Source organism: Equus przewalskii, chromosome 6 (assembly GCF_037783145.1).
Source record: "Equus przewalskii isolate Varuska chromosome 6, EquPr2, whole genome shotgun sequence".
In the NCBI taxonomy this organism is placed as follows: domain Eukaryota; kingdom Metazoa; phylum Chordata; class Mammalia; order Perissodactyla; family Equidae; genus Equus; species Equus przewalskii.
Genome location: NC_091836.1, coordinates 52,031,635 through 52,048,417, shown reverse-complemented (window position 1 = coordinate 52,048,417; position 16,783 = coordinate 52,031,635). Strand labels below are relative to the sequence as shown.

At 35.9% G+C, this 16,783-nt stretch overlaps 1 protein-coding gene across 1 annotated transcript; it reads right to left on the bottom strand.

The window, feature by feature from the left end:
• Positions 1-1,554: 1,554 nt before the first annotated feature.
• LOC103566569 (olfactory receptor 7G1-like) lies at positions 1,555-2,493 on the bottom strand. The gene has a single exon (XM_008543022.2). The coding sequence runs from the start codon at positions 2,491-2,493 to the stop codon at positions 1,555-1,557; it is 939 nt and encodes a 312-aa protein (XP_008541244.1).
• Positions 2,494-16,783: the final 14,290 nt, after the last annotated feature.

Here is a 16,783-nt window from a genome sequence, read left to right as displayed (position 1 = left end):
AACTGACAAAGCCAAAACAAGAGAGTCTTGAAGGGAGCTCGTCAAATATGAAAACTTAAGAGAAAAATCAACTCATTATACAAAAGGGACTCTTAATAAGATCAACAAACTATTTCTCATCAGAACCACGAAAGCCAGAAGACAGTGAGATAATGCATTTAAAATGTGGAAAGAAAAAAATCTCAGACAGGAATTTTATATCTGAAAAAATTTCCCTTCAAAAATGAGAGAGAAATAAAACATTCCAGATGAACGAAGTTGAAATATTTCATTAGCCCTCAGTTTAGTCAATGAAAATATTTAAAGATTCCTTCAGGTTGAAATATAAAGACACTAATTTAATGTTATATGAAAAAATAAAAGTTTCTAGTAAAGATAAAAGTGTAGGCAAGTAAAGGACACAGTATTTTATCTTTCGTTTACAATTCAACTTTATATTCCCCATTGAATTTTAAAAAGAAATGTAAAATTTTTTAAATCTATGCTATTGGCAGCAATGCAGAAAATATTTAATTTGTGACACTAAGAACATAAAGGAGAAAAGACAGACCATAAAAAAGCAGGGATTTTGTAGGCAATTGAACTAAAATTGGAATGAATCAAACTATATAAATTATAAATTTGGCATGTTAAATTAAATTCCCACGTTAACCACAAAGAAAATTATCTGTATATATTCAAAAAAGGAAATGAGAATGAAATAAAAAATGTTCACACACACAAAAAAGAAGATAAGGCAGTAATGGAGGAAATGAAGAACAAAAATCAACTCTTAGACACACAGAAATAAATTTGAAAATCAAAGAATCAAGAATCTCTATATCAATAAGTATTTTAAGGGTAAGTGAATAAAACTCTCCAAGCCAAAGCCAGAGGATGGAAGAGAGATGAAAGAAACAGAATGTGAAGATATGATATTTACAAGAGACACACTGTAGATTCACAAACACAAATACATTATCAATGATAGCATGGAAAATGTACTTCAGACAAAGAGTTACCGGAGCAGAGTCGATATCATAAAAAATAGATTTTAGTTCAAAACTGTTTAAATAGACAAAAAAGATAGATATAAAAATATAGATAGATATAGAGATAAAAGGGTGAATAATCAAGGTGATATAAGAACTATAAACATATGGACACCAAACAACAAAACCTCAAAATACATGAGACAACCATGACAGAAGTGAAGTGAGAAATATATATTTCTACAATAACTCTTAGAGACTTCAAAACAAAACTTTCTACAGAGGATAGTACCTCTGGATAGATCAAAAGAGATAGAGAACTTGAAAAATGGCATAAACAAACAAAACTTAACAACATATACAAACATTTCATTTAACAACAGCAGAAGATGCATTTTTCTCCAGTATACATGAAACATTCTCCAGGATAGATCATATGTAAGGCCATATAGCAAGTCTCAATAAATTTAAAAAGAGTGAAATCATACAAAGTGTCTTTTCTGATGACAACATAATAAAACTAGAAATCAATAAGAGAATACAACTGGAAAATACACATAAGTGGAAATTAAACCACAAACTCCTAAAAAACCAAAGGTATCTTACCAATGAGTTTTCTCAAGGCTACCTTTATTTCCCTGTTCCTCAGGCTATATATGAAGGGGTTCAGCATTTGAGGGATAACAGTGTACATCATTGAAGCCACTGCAGTGTTTCTAGAAGAGTTAGTAAGAGCAGAACTAATGTACACACCCAAACCTGTCCCATAGAATAAGGAAACAACCGAGAGGTGAGACCCACAGGTGGAGAAAGCTTTATACTTTCCACCCACGGATGGCATTCTCAAAACAGAGGAGACAATTTGAGTATAAGAGAAAATGATTCCACACACAGGAATACCACCAAATATGCTAGTTGCAAAATATATCAGGATGTTATTGATGAGGGTATCAGAACACGAAAGTTTGATGACCTGAACAACTTCACAGAAAAATAGAGGTATTTCAAGGTTTGTGCAGAAGGTCAGCTGCAACACCATCAGACTGTGGAGGAGGGAATTCCCAATGCTAATGAACAGGGAGAATAGAATCAGCAGTCCACAGAAGCGGGAGTTCATGATGACCATGTACTTCAGCGGATGACAAATGGCTACGTAGCGATCATAGGCCATAACTGCAAGAAGAAAATTTTCAAAGCCAGCAGAAACCAGGAAAAAGCATATCTGTGTGAGGCAGCCTATATAAGTGATGCTCTGATTTTGTGCTTTTATATTCGCCAGCGTCTTTGGGATTGTGGTTGTGCTTATACAGATGTCAGTAAAGGAGAGATTGGAGAGAAAGAAGTACATGGGGGTGTGAAGATGTGAGTCAGAGCTGACAGCCCAGGTAATGAGCAGATTCCCCAGGATGGTGACCAGGTACATTGACAGGAACAGGGAGAAGATGAGGGACTGCAGTTCTGGATCATCTGTCAATCCCAGTAAAAGGAATTCTGGAGCATCTGTGTGATTTCTGGGTCCCATTTTGTTGATGAATCTGATGGAAAAAATGTGGTGAAAAGAAAATACAATGAATGGTCCCGGAATAAACAGCAAGAGTATCAGCTGGGAACTTTTTAAGAAGGAATAATGATGGTACCACTCCAGACTTACTCTGACTAACTCAGACTTACACTGAGAAACTCTCAGGTAAGGACCAGCAATCTGTTTTAGCAAGCCCTCCAAATGAATTTGAAACGTGCTAAAGCTTGAGAACCAGTGCTTAAATAAAAAGAAAATAACTATATGTATATTGTGAACCCAAGAGAAAATTCAAATCTTTCTGCTAATTTCTCCCTTCCTCATCATCTCTTACTCTTACTCTTCCCTCCGCTTCCTTTATTGGCTCTGATTTATATTGATTACCTACTCTGTTTCCCACCCTTTGCCAAGTGCTGAGACTGAAACAAAGAATAAGATATGATGTTTCCATCAGAAATGTCTTTTCACTCAAACAAACAGAAAGATCTGAATTAAGTTACACAATCTCTCAAGTAGAGTATGGTCCCCAAACTTTTGCATGCCTCAAAATCATCTGAAAGGCTTGTTAAATTACAGATGAGTCAGATCATACTATCACTCCATTTATCCATTAGAAACTTATGTAAGGTGAGGTTACATCTTTGAGAAGTACTTGGTTAGTTCATGGCAAAGACTAAGTCTGAGGTCAGATCATCTGACTGCTGAATTGACTCACTTGATTAATCTCTGTTAAAGCCTGTTAATAGTACAGAATTAGCATTCCTAAACCTTCACTCAGGTTTCATAATTCCCTGTTAAAACTGTAATGTATTCATTTTGATCAATGCCCTAATTCTTTTGACTTACCTGCTAGGTATATCCACTTCTACCATGAGGTAATGTGTGTCAGATGCACGGCATCTATCTGAGTATATGCTCTGTACTTGAGCAAACATTGTAGTATGTTGCCTATAAACTTGAAGTTCATAAGACTCTCCCATGGAAACACTACTCAAGTGCATTAGTGATGGATAAGCTCTAAAACTTTGTCAATAAGATTCGCTGTCTCATCCTAAGCGAATTTCTTCACTTAGGATGATAGGTGGCATATTTTTTTAAAAAGAAGTTAAATGAGAGAAAGAATGAAATGCATATGCTCCTAAGAAAGTGATAAAAGTAGCTTCAATTCTTGGTCCTTAAAAGTCAGAGGCTTACAAGATAAGACAGTTATAAGATAGTCAAGCGTCTGTAAAGTGGTCTCTCAATGTGGGAAAAGAAGTGGCTGTGAAAATCTTTACCATTTGGTATATTAGATGCAAGCACTCTGAATTTAATATAGACCAGCACTTGCTTCGTTAATGGGGGGCATTGTTCACCTGTATGGAAAGTCTGATATTCTCATTTCTGTAATTGGAACTGTTATAACAAACAATAGGGATGTTGCAATGATGAGGAATCAATGGAGAAAAATCATCCAGCATGACACTAGGCATTCAGGACCCTCATACTGACATTTCCCACTGCAGTTTTTTGTCTGCCTTGAACAACAGCTCCTGGAACGTTTCATTGCTCAGAAGAAACAATGGAGTATGGCAAGTTGAGGAAAGAAGATAGAAAGAGAGAACATCCCTAGATGGTAACTGCAAATTTCAGGGAAGAATTTCTGAGCTGAAACTCCAGCTGGGAACCTTTCAGAAAAGGAATGAAGGAAATGTCAATGATATCAATATTCATTTGGCATAGACATGTGATGAAATACATAGCAATTAAGATTAATCAAATAACAAACCAAATCATATATATGAATAAACACAAATAATGAAAATTTACAGGGGAAAAATTTTGTATGCAAAGAAGTCTATAGAATGAAAAATTATTAACATTTTTGATCCTACCTAGATAGGTTTATTTTTATTATGGATTATTCACATAAAACAAAAGTACAGAATAACAATGAAGAGCTTGGTACTCATCAGTCAAATTTATCAAATTCATGCATTTCACTATTCTTATTTAGGTATCTTTATTGCAATAAATCATACAGGTAGGAATGAAGTCTTCACACCAAGTATTTGAACAATCTTGATTCTTTTCTCTCTCCACGGGAACCACTATATGAACTTCATATACATTATTCCTCTGTAACTTTTACTGTAATTTATATTATTGGTCCATAAACAATTGTATTGTTTTGCATTTTGAGAGTGTTATAGATACCAAACCATACTGTATATTTCACTTATAATTTTCATCTTTATGCAATTTAATTTTAATTAATGTGTGATATACTTAGTCCCACTTCATTAATTTTAATTAACGGAGAGTATTCCAATACATTGTTATATAACAACTTATTTCTCCATTCCCAAACTAAGTCTTTGATTAATGCCTTTCAACCAATATATGTTTATGAGTTTATATACAATATAAAGCCATGCATGGGGGATACCATTACATTCTAGATGACGTTGTCTCTAGGAAGGGGAAAACAAGAACTGAGGGGGATACAAAATAGGTCTCTTCTGTATTTATATTATTTTATTACTTCATGAGAAAGACCTGAAGCTGATATAGGAGAATGTCAACATTTGTTAATTGTGGAATGAATGAAGAATAGTCATATTTTACTTTATTATACTACCTCAGCTGCTCTCATATAAAAATGCATGGTAATTTTATAGAGAAACAGTGTAGTAGGAAGGCACTTGACTGAGTCTCTCTCTGTCTCCACCTTCTCCCTAATGTCCTCACAGCCCAGTTATAGGGCTAATGAAAACACTCTTAGGTAAGATGATTTATCAAGAACCACACATGGAAATGAAATGAAAAGCTGACCAAATCCCTTCCCTGTAGCCACAGAAGAATTCAAGTTAATGTCAGAAGGTTTTATAATAGTGATCGCGTTTGAGAAGGGGCAGATTCCTGCTCAGGAGGACAACAGGTTCTGCCATTTTTTATGGAAAATAGGAGACTAGCCAACTGAGAGTTGGCTGGGTATTGGTACATACATACCTGGGAACTCGTCAACAAGAAGACATAGGCTGCAGTCTCATGGGACACTTGGTACTGATCATTTCATGCATGTTCTCTCCTCATTTCTTTCCACAGATGAATTTGTAGTAAAACATCTGTCCTCATTACCAAAGCATCAACTAAGGGACTTTAAGTTACCTGACTGGCATCACTGTGGATTGATGCTTGACATATCACCTGAATATTTAAGACTGAAGATACGTCTTCAGGAAGAGCAGAGAGACCAAGTGAGGCAAAGCGCTCCTGGCCAAGAAAGATCATCCCTGGATGGAACCTCAGGTGTGATTCTTCCTGACTCGGCAAGGGCTGTTAATGAAGTTCTTGCAGGCTGACACATTACAGTCTCTATATCCCTGGGGGATCGATATCCAGAGCTCATATAAACAAATATTTTTTGTCATTCTGATCCCTGGGCACTGTAAATCCTTAAAGACCAAGACAACGGAAGAGAGGAATTCATGATGGCTAATCCTCGACCTTGTTAGGCCAGGTGTACAAGATCCAGTTCTGCCACCTGTTCAGGTCCCCCTCCATTTCACATACCTTGCACACATGTACACATATTCCCTTTGTAATGAATCCCAGACTGCTCTTTTTAAAGTTATAAACAAAAGAATTTCTGTCTGATTAATGGTTTCTTGGAGCCTGTTTCCAAGTTTAAGTGTGAAAACATAGTTCATGAATGGGGTACAAATAATATATTTATAAATATAGCTAAGATATTATAAAATTCAAACACTTAGGGATATTTCATTTTTAGAGTCACTGTTTCCTGTACCTTAGTTTCTGCACTCTATATTTTACCCGGAAGAATCTGAAATATCTCTGTGATCAATTGTGATTGGGATCAATATACACAGATTTCAGACTCTCCTTTTAAACTTTGATAAACACTTTTCCCTATTTCCACACAATAGATTCAAGGTGTAATTCTCATCATATTGGGAGACTTTGGGTTGCACTATGGTTCTTTATTTTTAGTTATGTTATGATAAAAATCAATGCCACTGAAAGGCCTTAGTGTTTATTTTCTACGTTATCTAGGAGATCTCGTGAGATTTCATTCATAATTTAATAGATGGGGATGATGCTGCACGTTAAAACATACTTTAAAATATTTTTCTTTAGGGATGAAGCCCAGATGGATCACTGGAGAATTCTACCAAAATTTAAAGGAGAACTAACAGCAATCTTCTTGAAATTCTTCCAAAAAATTGAAAGTGTGTAGACACCAAGCACCCTTCCTGAGCAAATAGTGACCTAGATTATCAGTGCCCTGCAGAGAGGGCTGGCAGGTATTTCAAGCACCTGAGTCCCTTAAGCCACTTCATTGCCAATGTATATGTAAGACTGTTCTTTAAATTACTGTTTTCATTTCAGTGTCCCATCAATTGGGTTATTATCACAAAATTCTTTCTCTAATTTTTGTAATTAATAGTAGTATTAGTAGAACTTATATCATGAAAATAATCATTTTTATAAACTCCTTCTACCACCACTAACAGAGCTCTGATTCTTGCTAGCCTTGTAGCTCAGCACTTTGCTTATATTACCTAATTTATTCTCTCAACAGACCTATGAGTTGATATTTTTCTCATTCAACGATTTAAGTGATGTCACTTAGGTAACATAAGTTTAAGTTATGGATACACGGATTCACGACACTCTGGTAAGAGGTGGTGAAGGTGTTTGAAATCGGGCTGCCAGACTTTGGAGTGGACCTCATACCACTATCTGATATGATCTCTCAGTAGTAAAGAATTAGATGCCCTGAAGGGTCAATCAGATTCCATTGTGCCTTTTGAGAATTTCCAACTGAATAAAGCCTCACATGGTTTCTCTGATTTTCTAGATTTCACCTCTGATCACATAGATATTGAGATATTGAGCGATAGCATCCAACAGGTTCACACTCAAGACTTGAGGTCAAGGTTAGAATATGCTACCTGAACCCCATGCTGTGATGACTATGATCTTTAACATGCATGCATTATATAACATATATGACTATGTTGGTGAGACTCTCTTTTACTCCCAATTACTTACAGATAAAAATATTTTTCTCACATGAGTAATATTTACTTACAGATTACTTGAGTAATATTTTAATTTTATTTAATTTAATATTACTTGAGTAATATTTATTTACAGATTATGTTGGTGAGACTCTCTTTTACTCCCAATTACTTACAGATAAAAATATTTTTCTCACATCATAAGTAATGCATTTTTTTTCTCCAAAACACAACAAGTGGAGAAGGGGTGGCATGCATGGACTTTTGGGAAAAAAAAAAACTAAAGTAAATAGCAACAATTTGTTACTGTGTCCTAAGCAGAAACCATAACTGAGAAAAACTCAACCTGCCAACACAAACCTGCAGACTACTTGACAGGAGAATTGTTTCAGTTGTAGGAAAGAGAGAAGATTGTCAAAGCAGCCTTGGGGAAAAAAAAAGGAAATTGATCAAAGTGTACCTGGACACTTCAAATGCTTTTGTATTTGTGAGATTTAAAAAATTTTTAATCTATACTAATTGCTTAGCAGGGACCCTAGTACCTAGTAAGTGTGAAGTAGTTGTTACTTAAGATGAGCATGACAATTTGGATTAGAAAAATGAAACCTTATTTTTATAATTTTCTTGCGTTTCCTACCACACACAGCAGTGTATGAAAAACACATGCACACTCTCTTCTATTTAGCTGCCAGTCACATTTTTGTTTGAGAGCTAACAGGAAAAGATATTATACTATTTAAAAATTTAAACTAACTGGAGTCATAATTAATCTCATTAATAGGTTATTACTTCTAGATCTATTTTTCCTTTTCCTTATTTTCTCCTGAGGTAGCCCACTGGGACCCGTCCCATCCTTTATTTTTAAGTTTGTATGGCATATTATGGAAATAATTAATCCCATGATACTCTGTATCTTGATCCATTCCCTATTCCTTCTAGGTTTGGCACATCTGTCTCAGTAGTGTAATTAGCAGATAACATCAGAAAAATAAAAATTGAAAATCAATCATGACATTCAGATCCTCTCCTGTCTTTACTCGTTGAATTCTGTAAAAGGCAGGGTACCTTGGGTATTTGTTCCTATAGGAATATGTATTTATGAGCCAGGATTAAATCAATGATAATCCTGCTTCCTGAGCTAAGATACCTAAGAATATGGTCATTGATTGCCCAAAACAGGAAGAGTTGATTGGCTAACTTCTGGGTGCATAATGGGTGCATTTGCCCATTATTCTTATGAACAAATGGTTTAGAAAAAGACTCCAAAGGTGTGAACAGCTCATTAGTATCCTAATATTTAGAGCTGAATGCCCCCAGGCAAATTTTGCTTCACCAATGAGAAATGCTGTGCCCTGAGCATGGAGTCATCACAGCAACAGCAATCATTTGGGGTAAGATTTTAACTCAGACACATCTGAATTTAATCCAGGCTCCAGCACTTGCTTTGTGAACAAGTAAATTGTAACGAATGTGCAAGAAGCCTTATATTATACACAGGTGTGCAATAAGGAACTATTGTAAATCCTTATGGGAATGCTCTAAGGATGATAAATGAATAAATAAACTCACCAAGCACAATGACTGACATCTGAGACCCTCTCAATGCTTGTTCCAGTTATTTTTTGTTCCATGAACAAGACAGGAACACCTGGCATGATTTTCTATAGGGAGGAAAGTGTTGCGTGAGACAAGGTGAAGGAAGAGAAGAGAAAGAAAATCTTTTGCGTGACAACTGTAAATTTCAAGAAAGAATGGATGTGCTGACAGTCCCACTGGGAGTCTTGCTTATGTAGAGAAGCTGAGTGAGGGAACAACCCCAATGAATATCACTGATATCAATGGCAATTTGGCGTGGACATGTGATGAAATATATAACAATTAGAATAAATAACCTAAGTGTATCAACACAAATAATGAAAACTCAAAAGAGTAAATTAATTTGGCTAACAAGATATCTATATTATGAGAAATTTAATTAAGTGTTTTAACTACAGATGTAACATAAATTTTCATTTTGATGATGAGATTTAAATATATCAGAAATTGCACTAAAAACAATAAAGTCCTGAGTATCTACCACTCAGCACCATCAAATTAAAATATACTGTATTTGAAAGTATTGTAAAGAAATAAAACAACACATGTATATTTGAAGTTCTTCCTTCCTCCTCGCTTCATTTTCCACATTCTTGATCATTTTTCATTCCCAAGATGGAATCAATGTGCTGAACGTGATATATATAATTTCTCTGCATTTTCAATATATTTAGTGTGATACTGATGGGCTTCTGGACAGGCTACCCAAAATACTGCAGTTTGGCATATTGCATTTTTTAAGCTGAAGGAGTTTGAGAAAACAGCAGAAGCAAGAAGATCACTTTGATTTTCTCTCCCTCTTTCCCCCTGAAACAGATCATCAAACCTTCACATGAGCCCTCCATATACCCAGAGGAAAAGGACTCCTTACTTCCCAAAACAAAGGGACACTGAGAAGAATCCTAACAAACAAGGCTTGCTAAGTTTCCTCCAGTTTATACTACCTTTACCTCATATAGTCTGACATATAATATTTCTCCACATGACTGCCCAGTCTTCAGCAAACCTAGCATAAAAATAGGCATGGCTATCTGTTTCTTCAGGTCTTCATTTCCTTATGAAGGCTCCCACGTCACATAAAACTTACATAAACATGTATGCTTTTCTCTTGTTAACCTGTCTTGATCAGTTTAATTTTCAGACTCAGCCAGGGACCCAAAAAGTGTCAAGGAAGACTGTTTCTTCCCCTAAAATGCTGTTCATAAACAATGTTATTTTTCTGACTTTTAATTCTTTATATACTGCAAACACCATTTTAAACTAGTTTTTGGGCTGGCCCAGTGGCGAAGCAGTTAAATGGTCACGTTCCCCTTCGGCGGCCTGGGGTTCGCGGGTTCGGATCCCGGGGGCGGACATGACACTGCTTGGCACGCCATGCTGTGGTAGGCATCCCACATATAAAGTAGAGGGAGATGGGCAGGGATGTTGGCTCAGGGCCAGTCTTGCTCAGCAAAAGGAGGAGGATTGGCAGTAGTCAGCTCAGGGCTAATCTTCCTCAAAAAAATAAAAATAAAATAAAATAAAAAAATAATAATTTAAAAACATAAAAAAAGTTTTTATTTATTTAATTAATTTATTTTTTGGTAAGGAAGATTGGCCCTTAGCTAACCTGTGTGCCAATCTTCCTCTATTTTGTACATCGGACATCACCACACCATAGCTTGATGAGCAGTGTGTAGGTCCATGCCTGGGATCTGAAACCTCAAATCCCGGGCTGCCAAAGTGGAGTGTGTAAACTTAACCAGTAAGCTACTGGGCTGACCCTTAAACTGGTGTATAAAAACAAGATATTTCATGATTTAGCATTCCCGGGCCATTTTACTCCGTTTCATTAAATTTATCTATGTTACATATTTCACCATCTTATGACATAATTAATTTTGTTTTCTCAATTTGATGGGTGTTTCAACTGTGGCATATATATGTATGTATACCATATATATGTATATACAGACATATACACACATATACATATGTGTAAAACGAGTTTAAAATAACATGTGGAAACTAACTATATTCAAGCCTGCTTGCCTGCGAAGTAAAGCAGGAGAATGGAGTAGAATATTAGGTGTATATCATCCTTATGTATGTTATTTGTAATTTAAGAAGATAATTCTAATGGCAAAATGTTCACATTTGGAAATTCTGGAATCTGTCCTAATCTCTGTACTGCTTTTCCCTTTAAAATATTAACTACATCAACAGAGACACCAATTGACTGCAGATGCAGCCTATGGAGTTGACTTGGTTCTTCACATTCTGCCCAGCCTCAGCCATTACCAGGTATTACAGGTAAAGAACAGAAATACCTCCCATCTAGTTGTGATTTAAAAAAGAATGGAAAAATAAGGAGAAACTGAGCAGTCCAACTTTCACTGATAGACAAAGACCTCTCACTATTTTCAAAAAATAAATATGGGAACTTTAGATATCTGGGTGTCAATACTAAGGAATGACATTCAATTCTCCTCCAGATGTTGAGGATTCAAAATCAAACTTTGCACTCAGGGATACAGAAAGACAGAGCGAACCATTAGTTCTCTGTGCAAAAGCAATTTTTCCTGGGATGTGGCTCTGTTGTGCTACCTACTGACTGTACATAAATTAATAGTTTATTTATTGGAGAAGCAGGATTGCATTGGCTGAATGGACCATTAATTAAAAGGTGCAGAACTTAAAAATGAATTTGATTCCTACCTCTCACCAAGGGCAAAGCTAAATTCCAGGTCGGTTCATGCCTCAAATATAAAAAGCAAAACTACAAGTTATTCAGATCCAAGTAAGTAAGGGTTTAATGAACAAGACCTATTGAACACAAGGCATTATAGAAAATATTGAGTTCAACTATATTAAAACCAAGCACTTGTGCTGATTCATGATACACTATAAAGGATTTGCAAAGGCAAGCCGTGCACAAAGAAGAAATTAGCAATGGATATCACCAACAAGGATTAAAATACTGATTATATAAAGAACTCAATAAGAAAAAATAAACAGCATGATAGAAAACCATAAACAGATATTTAAGAAAGAGTAAAAATAAATGGCCCCAAAATATGTGAAAAAGCCCTCAATCTCAATCATACAGGAAGTGACAAATAATAAAATAATTTTTATGCCCATTAGGTTGACAGTATAAATGAAAATAAGTTGATCATGATTTGGATCACCAGGAAATTCTAGTGGGTGTTTAAAGTGGTTCAACCATGTAGGAAAAGTCTTTGGAAGTATCCAAAGTACAAGTTCTACTGTATACCCAATAATTTTATCTCAAGAATAAAATGTTCTTCTTCCCGCCAGGAAACACGTTTGACAATATTTAATCAGATTTATGTATTCATGAATTCAGAAAACCATGAACCAAAATATCTTTCAACTTTGCAAGGATACCTATCTTGTAATGTCACCATACATAATATAATAACAGAGAACATTGAAAATAAATAAATTACTGCTAAAACCAACAACACTTTTGAACTTCAAAGCACAAAGATGTAAAAACAATCAAGACGCAGAATGTGTACATTAATATTCTACTTCTTCAAATTAAGACAATTTACTAAAACAGTAAGGATACGTATGGGGTGATAAAACAATTATGTTGAATCCTATTGTCCATTTCTGAGGGCAAGTAGGATCAAATACTGGCAGTTTCATAGGATTCAATCTCGCAGAAGAACACCAAACAGAATTATGAACTCGATGTAGCGTTTGCCATTGGAGAGAAAGAAGTTGATATCCCTGAAATGCACTTCAAGTGGATTCTCTGGTGATGACATTGCTTTATTTCCTCACCCAGGTAATAGTTATACGTGTTTTATTATGTTACTGCTCTTTAAGAACTTTAGATACATTTCATACACTACATTGCATATATTTTAACAAGAAAACTTAGGAAAGAAGTTCATATTTCAGATTCTAAATACATTCTCCCATAGGCTTCTAATATTAAACTCATGCATTTCAAACTTCAAAGTGGAGCAGAATCTCATAAAGTGTTTATTGAAAGTGTCAATCATTTAACATCTATGCAGAGACTGAAAATCTGTAGTTCTTGGGTTAAGTCCAAGAAACTTCCTGATATACAGAAGACTTGGGTGACTAGCCTTTGCAAGTGCTCTGTGGAAGTCAATGCAGGAATCTGCACTATAAGACAAAAGAACACTAGTAAGGGAACTGTCCTCAAGTTGTGGTGTTGAACACAATGCATCTCTCTCTCTCTCCCTTCCATGATGACCACAACAGAAGGTTCTCTGGACACTTTCTTCATTCTCCTGAGAGAATTCCATCATTTCACCCACCAACTCACAGAAATAATTCTGTCTTATAACCCTGCTTCTTTCTGCTTTTAAGAAAAGCGATCCCTCTAATCCTGCCAGTTTTCATTTTCTCTTTTGCTGTTTCAAATTCAACATTTCCTTCTAAAAGTAATGTCTGTCTCCATAGGAAAACTGTTTTCTTCATAAAGAAACATTAAAAACTTTTACAAGAGAGCCCAAAGACTGCAGCCAATCCTCTAAGTGTTCAGTGATTCAATTAATTTGACCCAACCATGTTTGTTTGTACTACCAGCAGAGATGAATGAGATATATAGCAAGATTAGGTGACCAAGAAGGAAGTAAAAACTCAGATACATTCTTACAAATAAATCAATAAGAAGGAATTATAGCAAACAAAGTATGAGGAAAATATTACCCGTCCTTGATCTTCCTAGACAATAACCATTCATGATTATGTAACTCGGGGTAGAAAAGGCTGCTGATAATTGTGAAAATATTAGATAAAACCCATTGTTGAAGCCAATGTGAAAACAATATGTGTGAGCAAAATTTACTAGATTGGTGAATTTCAGCAAGATATGGAGCACATATGTATATAGATATTAGTTAAATTCCATTCAGTATTTTTATGTGCCAGGCATTGTTGTGAATGTCTGTAGCGGTTACAGATTGACTTCTTAACAGAAATTACTTTCCAGAGGGTGAGTTAGTTAAAACTTCTCATAGTGATAATTTTCTCCAACAAAGGAATTGCATTCAGAAGGAGCTGATGATTCTACTCTTATTGATGACATAGATATATTGACTCAATAGAAAGATCTACTAACCAAAGATCTTCTATTAACAATAGGCTTGTGGAAGGACAGTCAGTTTTCTATTTCCAGAAATCATGTCTGGATATGACAGACCCATCTGTTGCAACCATCTGCACTATGAGGAGAAGCAGACCTAGGAGGAATCCACCACATGGTGGAATGAATGAAGCCTTACTGCCCAGATCCTGTGTATTCCCTACCTTTGAAGATCTTATAATGAAAGATCACTCTACTTTTTCCCAGATTTATTGAGGTATAATTGACAAAACTGTATAAATATAAGGTGTTCAATGTGATGATTTCCAATACATATATGGTGTGTATTGATTACCACAAGAAAGTTAGTTAAAACATCTAACACCTCATAACTCTCTTTATTTTTTGAGCATATTAGAGTCAGCATTTCTTTTTCTTATTAAAACTAGAAGTCTTCTGATTGATAAAGTCAATAATCTCCTATCACATCAAAACACTAAGATAATCTAATTATGCCACTTTACACAAAATGAAATAAAGTGTAATGGATGTTGATGTTGCTCCACATGCATACAGTTTCCCAGTGAGTGAGATCAGTAGTTACTGAACTGAGGTATGAAATATCAGCCCTCTAGTCTCACAGTAGTTCTAACTCTGAAGTGCAATTCTGATGGCTTGAGCCATGGAATCAGGCATAAGTAGTTTTTAAAAATCACCACAGCCTTGGTTAAGTCTTTTCCTTGCATTTTACACATTATCCACTTCTATTTTTCTAAAAACATTCTCCCAAAATCACTATTACAAGAACCCCTGACTCAGGCTCTTCTTCAGGAATCTGACTCAGAAACTGCGATTAGAAATCATTTAACAAACGTCACAGCGATAGATAAAGTGCAGATTAAGTTTCCACTCCAATTTAAAATGTACTTGGCCAATATGCTATCTAGTCATATTAGAAGAATCTAGTAAGAGAAGTCAGGCATTCTGACTCACCCAGTATTCTTTTCACTTTGATTATTCTAGAAACATCAACCCAAAACAGATGACACAATCATTGAAAAAAGTTACCTTACCAATGATTTTATCAAGGCTCCTTTCATTTCCCTGTTCCTCAGGCTGTATAGATGAAGGGCTTCAACGTGGGAGTGACCACATTGTACATCACCAAAGGTAGTGCCATCTTCCTGGAAGAATGTGTAAATACAGAACTAATGAATACTCCCAAACCTGTCCCATAGAATCAGGACACAAATGAGATGTGAGACCCACAGGTGCAAAAAGCTTTATATTTTCCACCCACTGATGGCATTCAAAATAGAGGAGGGGGCTGGCCCCATGGTCGAGTGGTTAAGATCATGTGCTCTGCTGCAGGCTGCCCAGTGTTTCGTTGGTTCGAATCCTGGGCGCAGACATGACACTGCTCATCAAACCATGCTGAGACAGCGTCCCACATGCCAAAACTAGAAGGACCCACAACAAAGAATATACAACTACGTACTGGGGGGCTTTGGGGAGAAAAAAGAAAAATAAATAAATAAACAAATAAAATCTTTAAAAAAAATAGAGGAGGCAATTTGAGTATAAAAGAAAATGATTCAAAGGGGAGGAATACCACGAAATATGCTAACTTCAAAAGAAACCAGGATGCTATTGATGACAGTATAAGAACAATCTTGATGACCTGAGCTATTTCACAGGAAGAGAGGGGTATCCCCATCTGTGCAGAAGGACAGTTGCAAAGCCATCAGACTATGGAGCAGGGCATTTAAAACGCTAATGAACACTGAGAGTAGAATAAGCAGGCCACAGAGGCAGAGGTTCATGAGGACCGTGTACCTCAGCGGGTGGCAAATGGCTATATAGTGGTCATAGGCCATAAGAACAAGGAGTAAATTTTCTGAGTTAACAAAAATCAGGACAAAGAAAACCCGTATGGGGCAGCCTGTATAAGTGATACTCTGATTTTGTGATTGGTGTTCAGCAACATCATTGGGATTATGGTTGTGCTTAAGCAGATGTTAGTAAAGGGCAGATTGGAGAGAAAGAAGTACATAAGGGTAGACATATTGGAGTCAGAGATGGTTGCCAAGATGATGACCAACTTTCCCATGATGGTGACCAAGTAAATGGATAGGAACAGGCTTAAGATAAGGGACTTCAGTTCTGGAAAATCGGTCACTTCCATAAAATAGAATTCTAAAACATCTGTTTGGTTCTAGGATGTCATGTTCTTGGCAAATATGATGGAAAAGATAAGGTAACAACACAATAAAATCTGTTGTCCAATACCAGGAGCATCACCAGTGGCAAACACCATCTGGGATTGGAAAGAGACGAATGTATACAAATGCCAAGAGGGTGCCTTATGTAAGGATATTGCTGACTTTTAAAAAGACTTGAAACTGACATAGCATAGTGTCAACAATCGTTAATTCAGGAAGGGGTTAAGGGTGGTCATTTTTTTAATTATACTATCTATACTCTCTTGATTATTTAAAATTTTGGCAATTTTATAAGAGAAACATATAGACTAGGGACGCTTCTCGAAGATTCCATCTGGATCCCCTGAGACCTCAGTTCCATGCACCAGAAATAACAC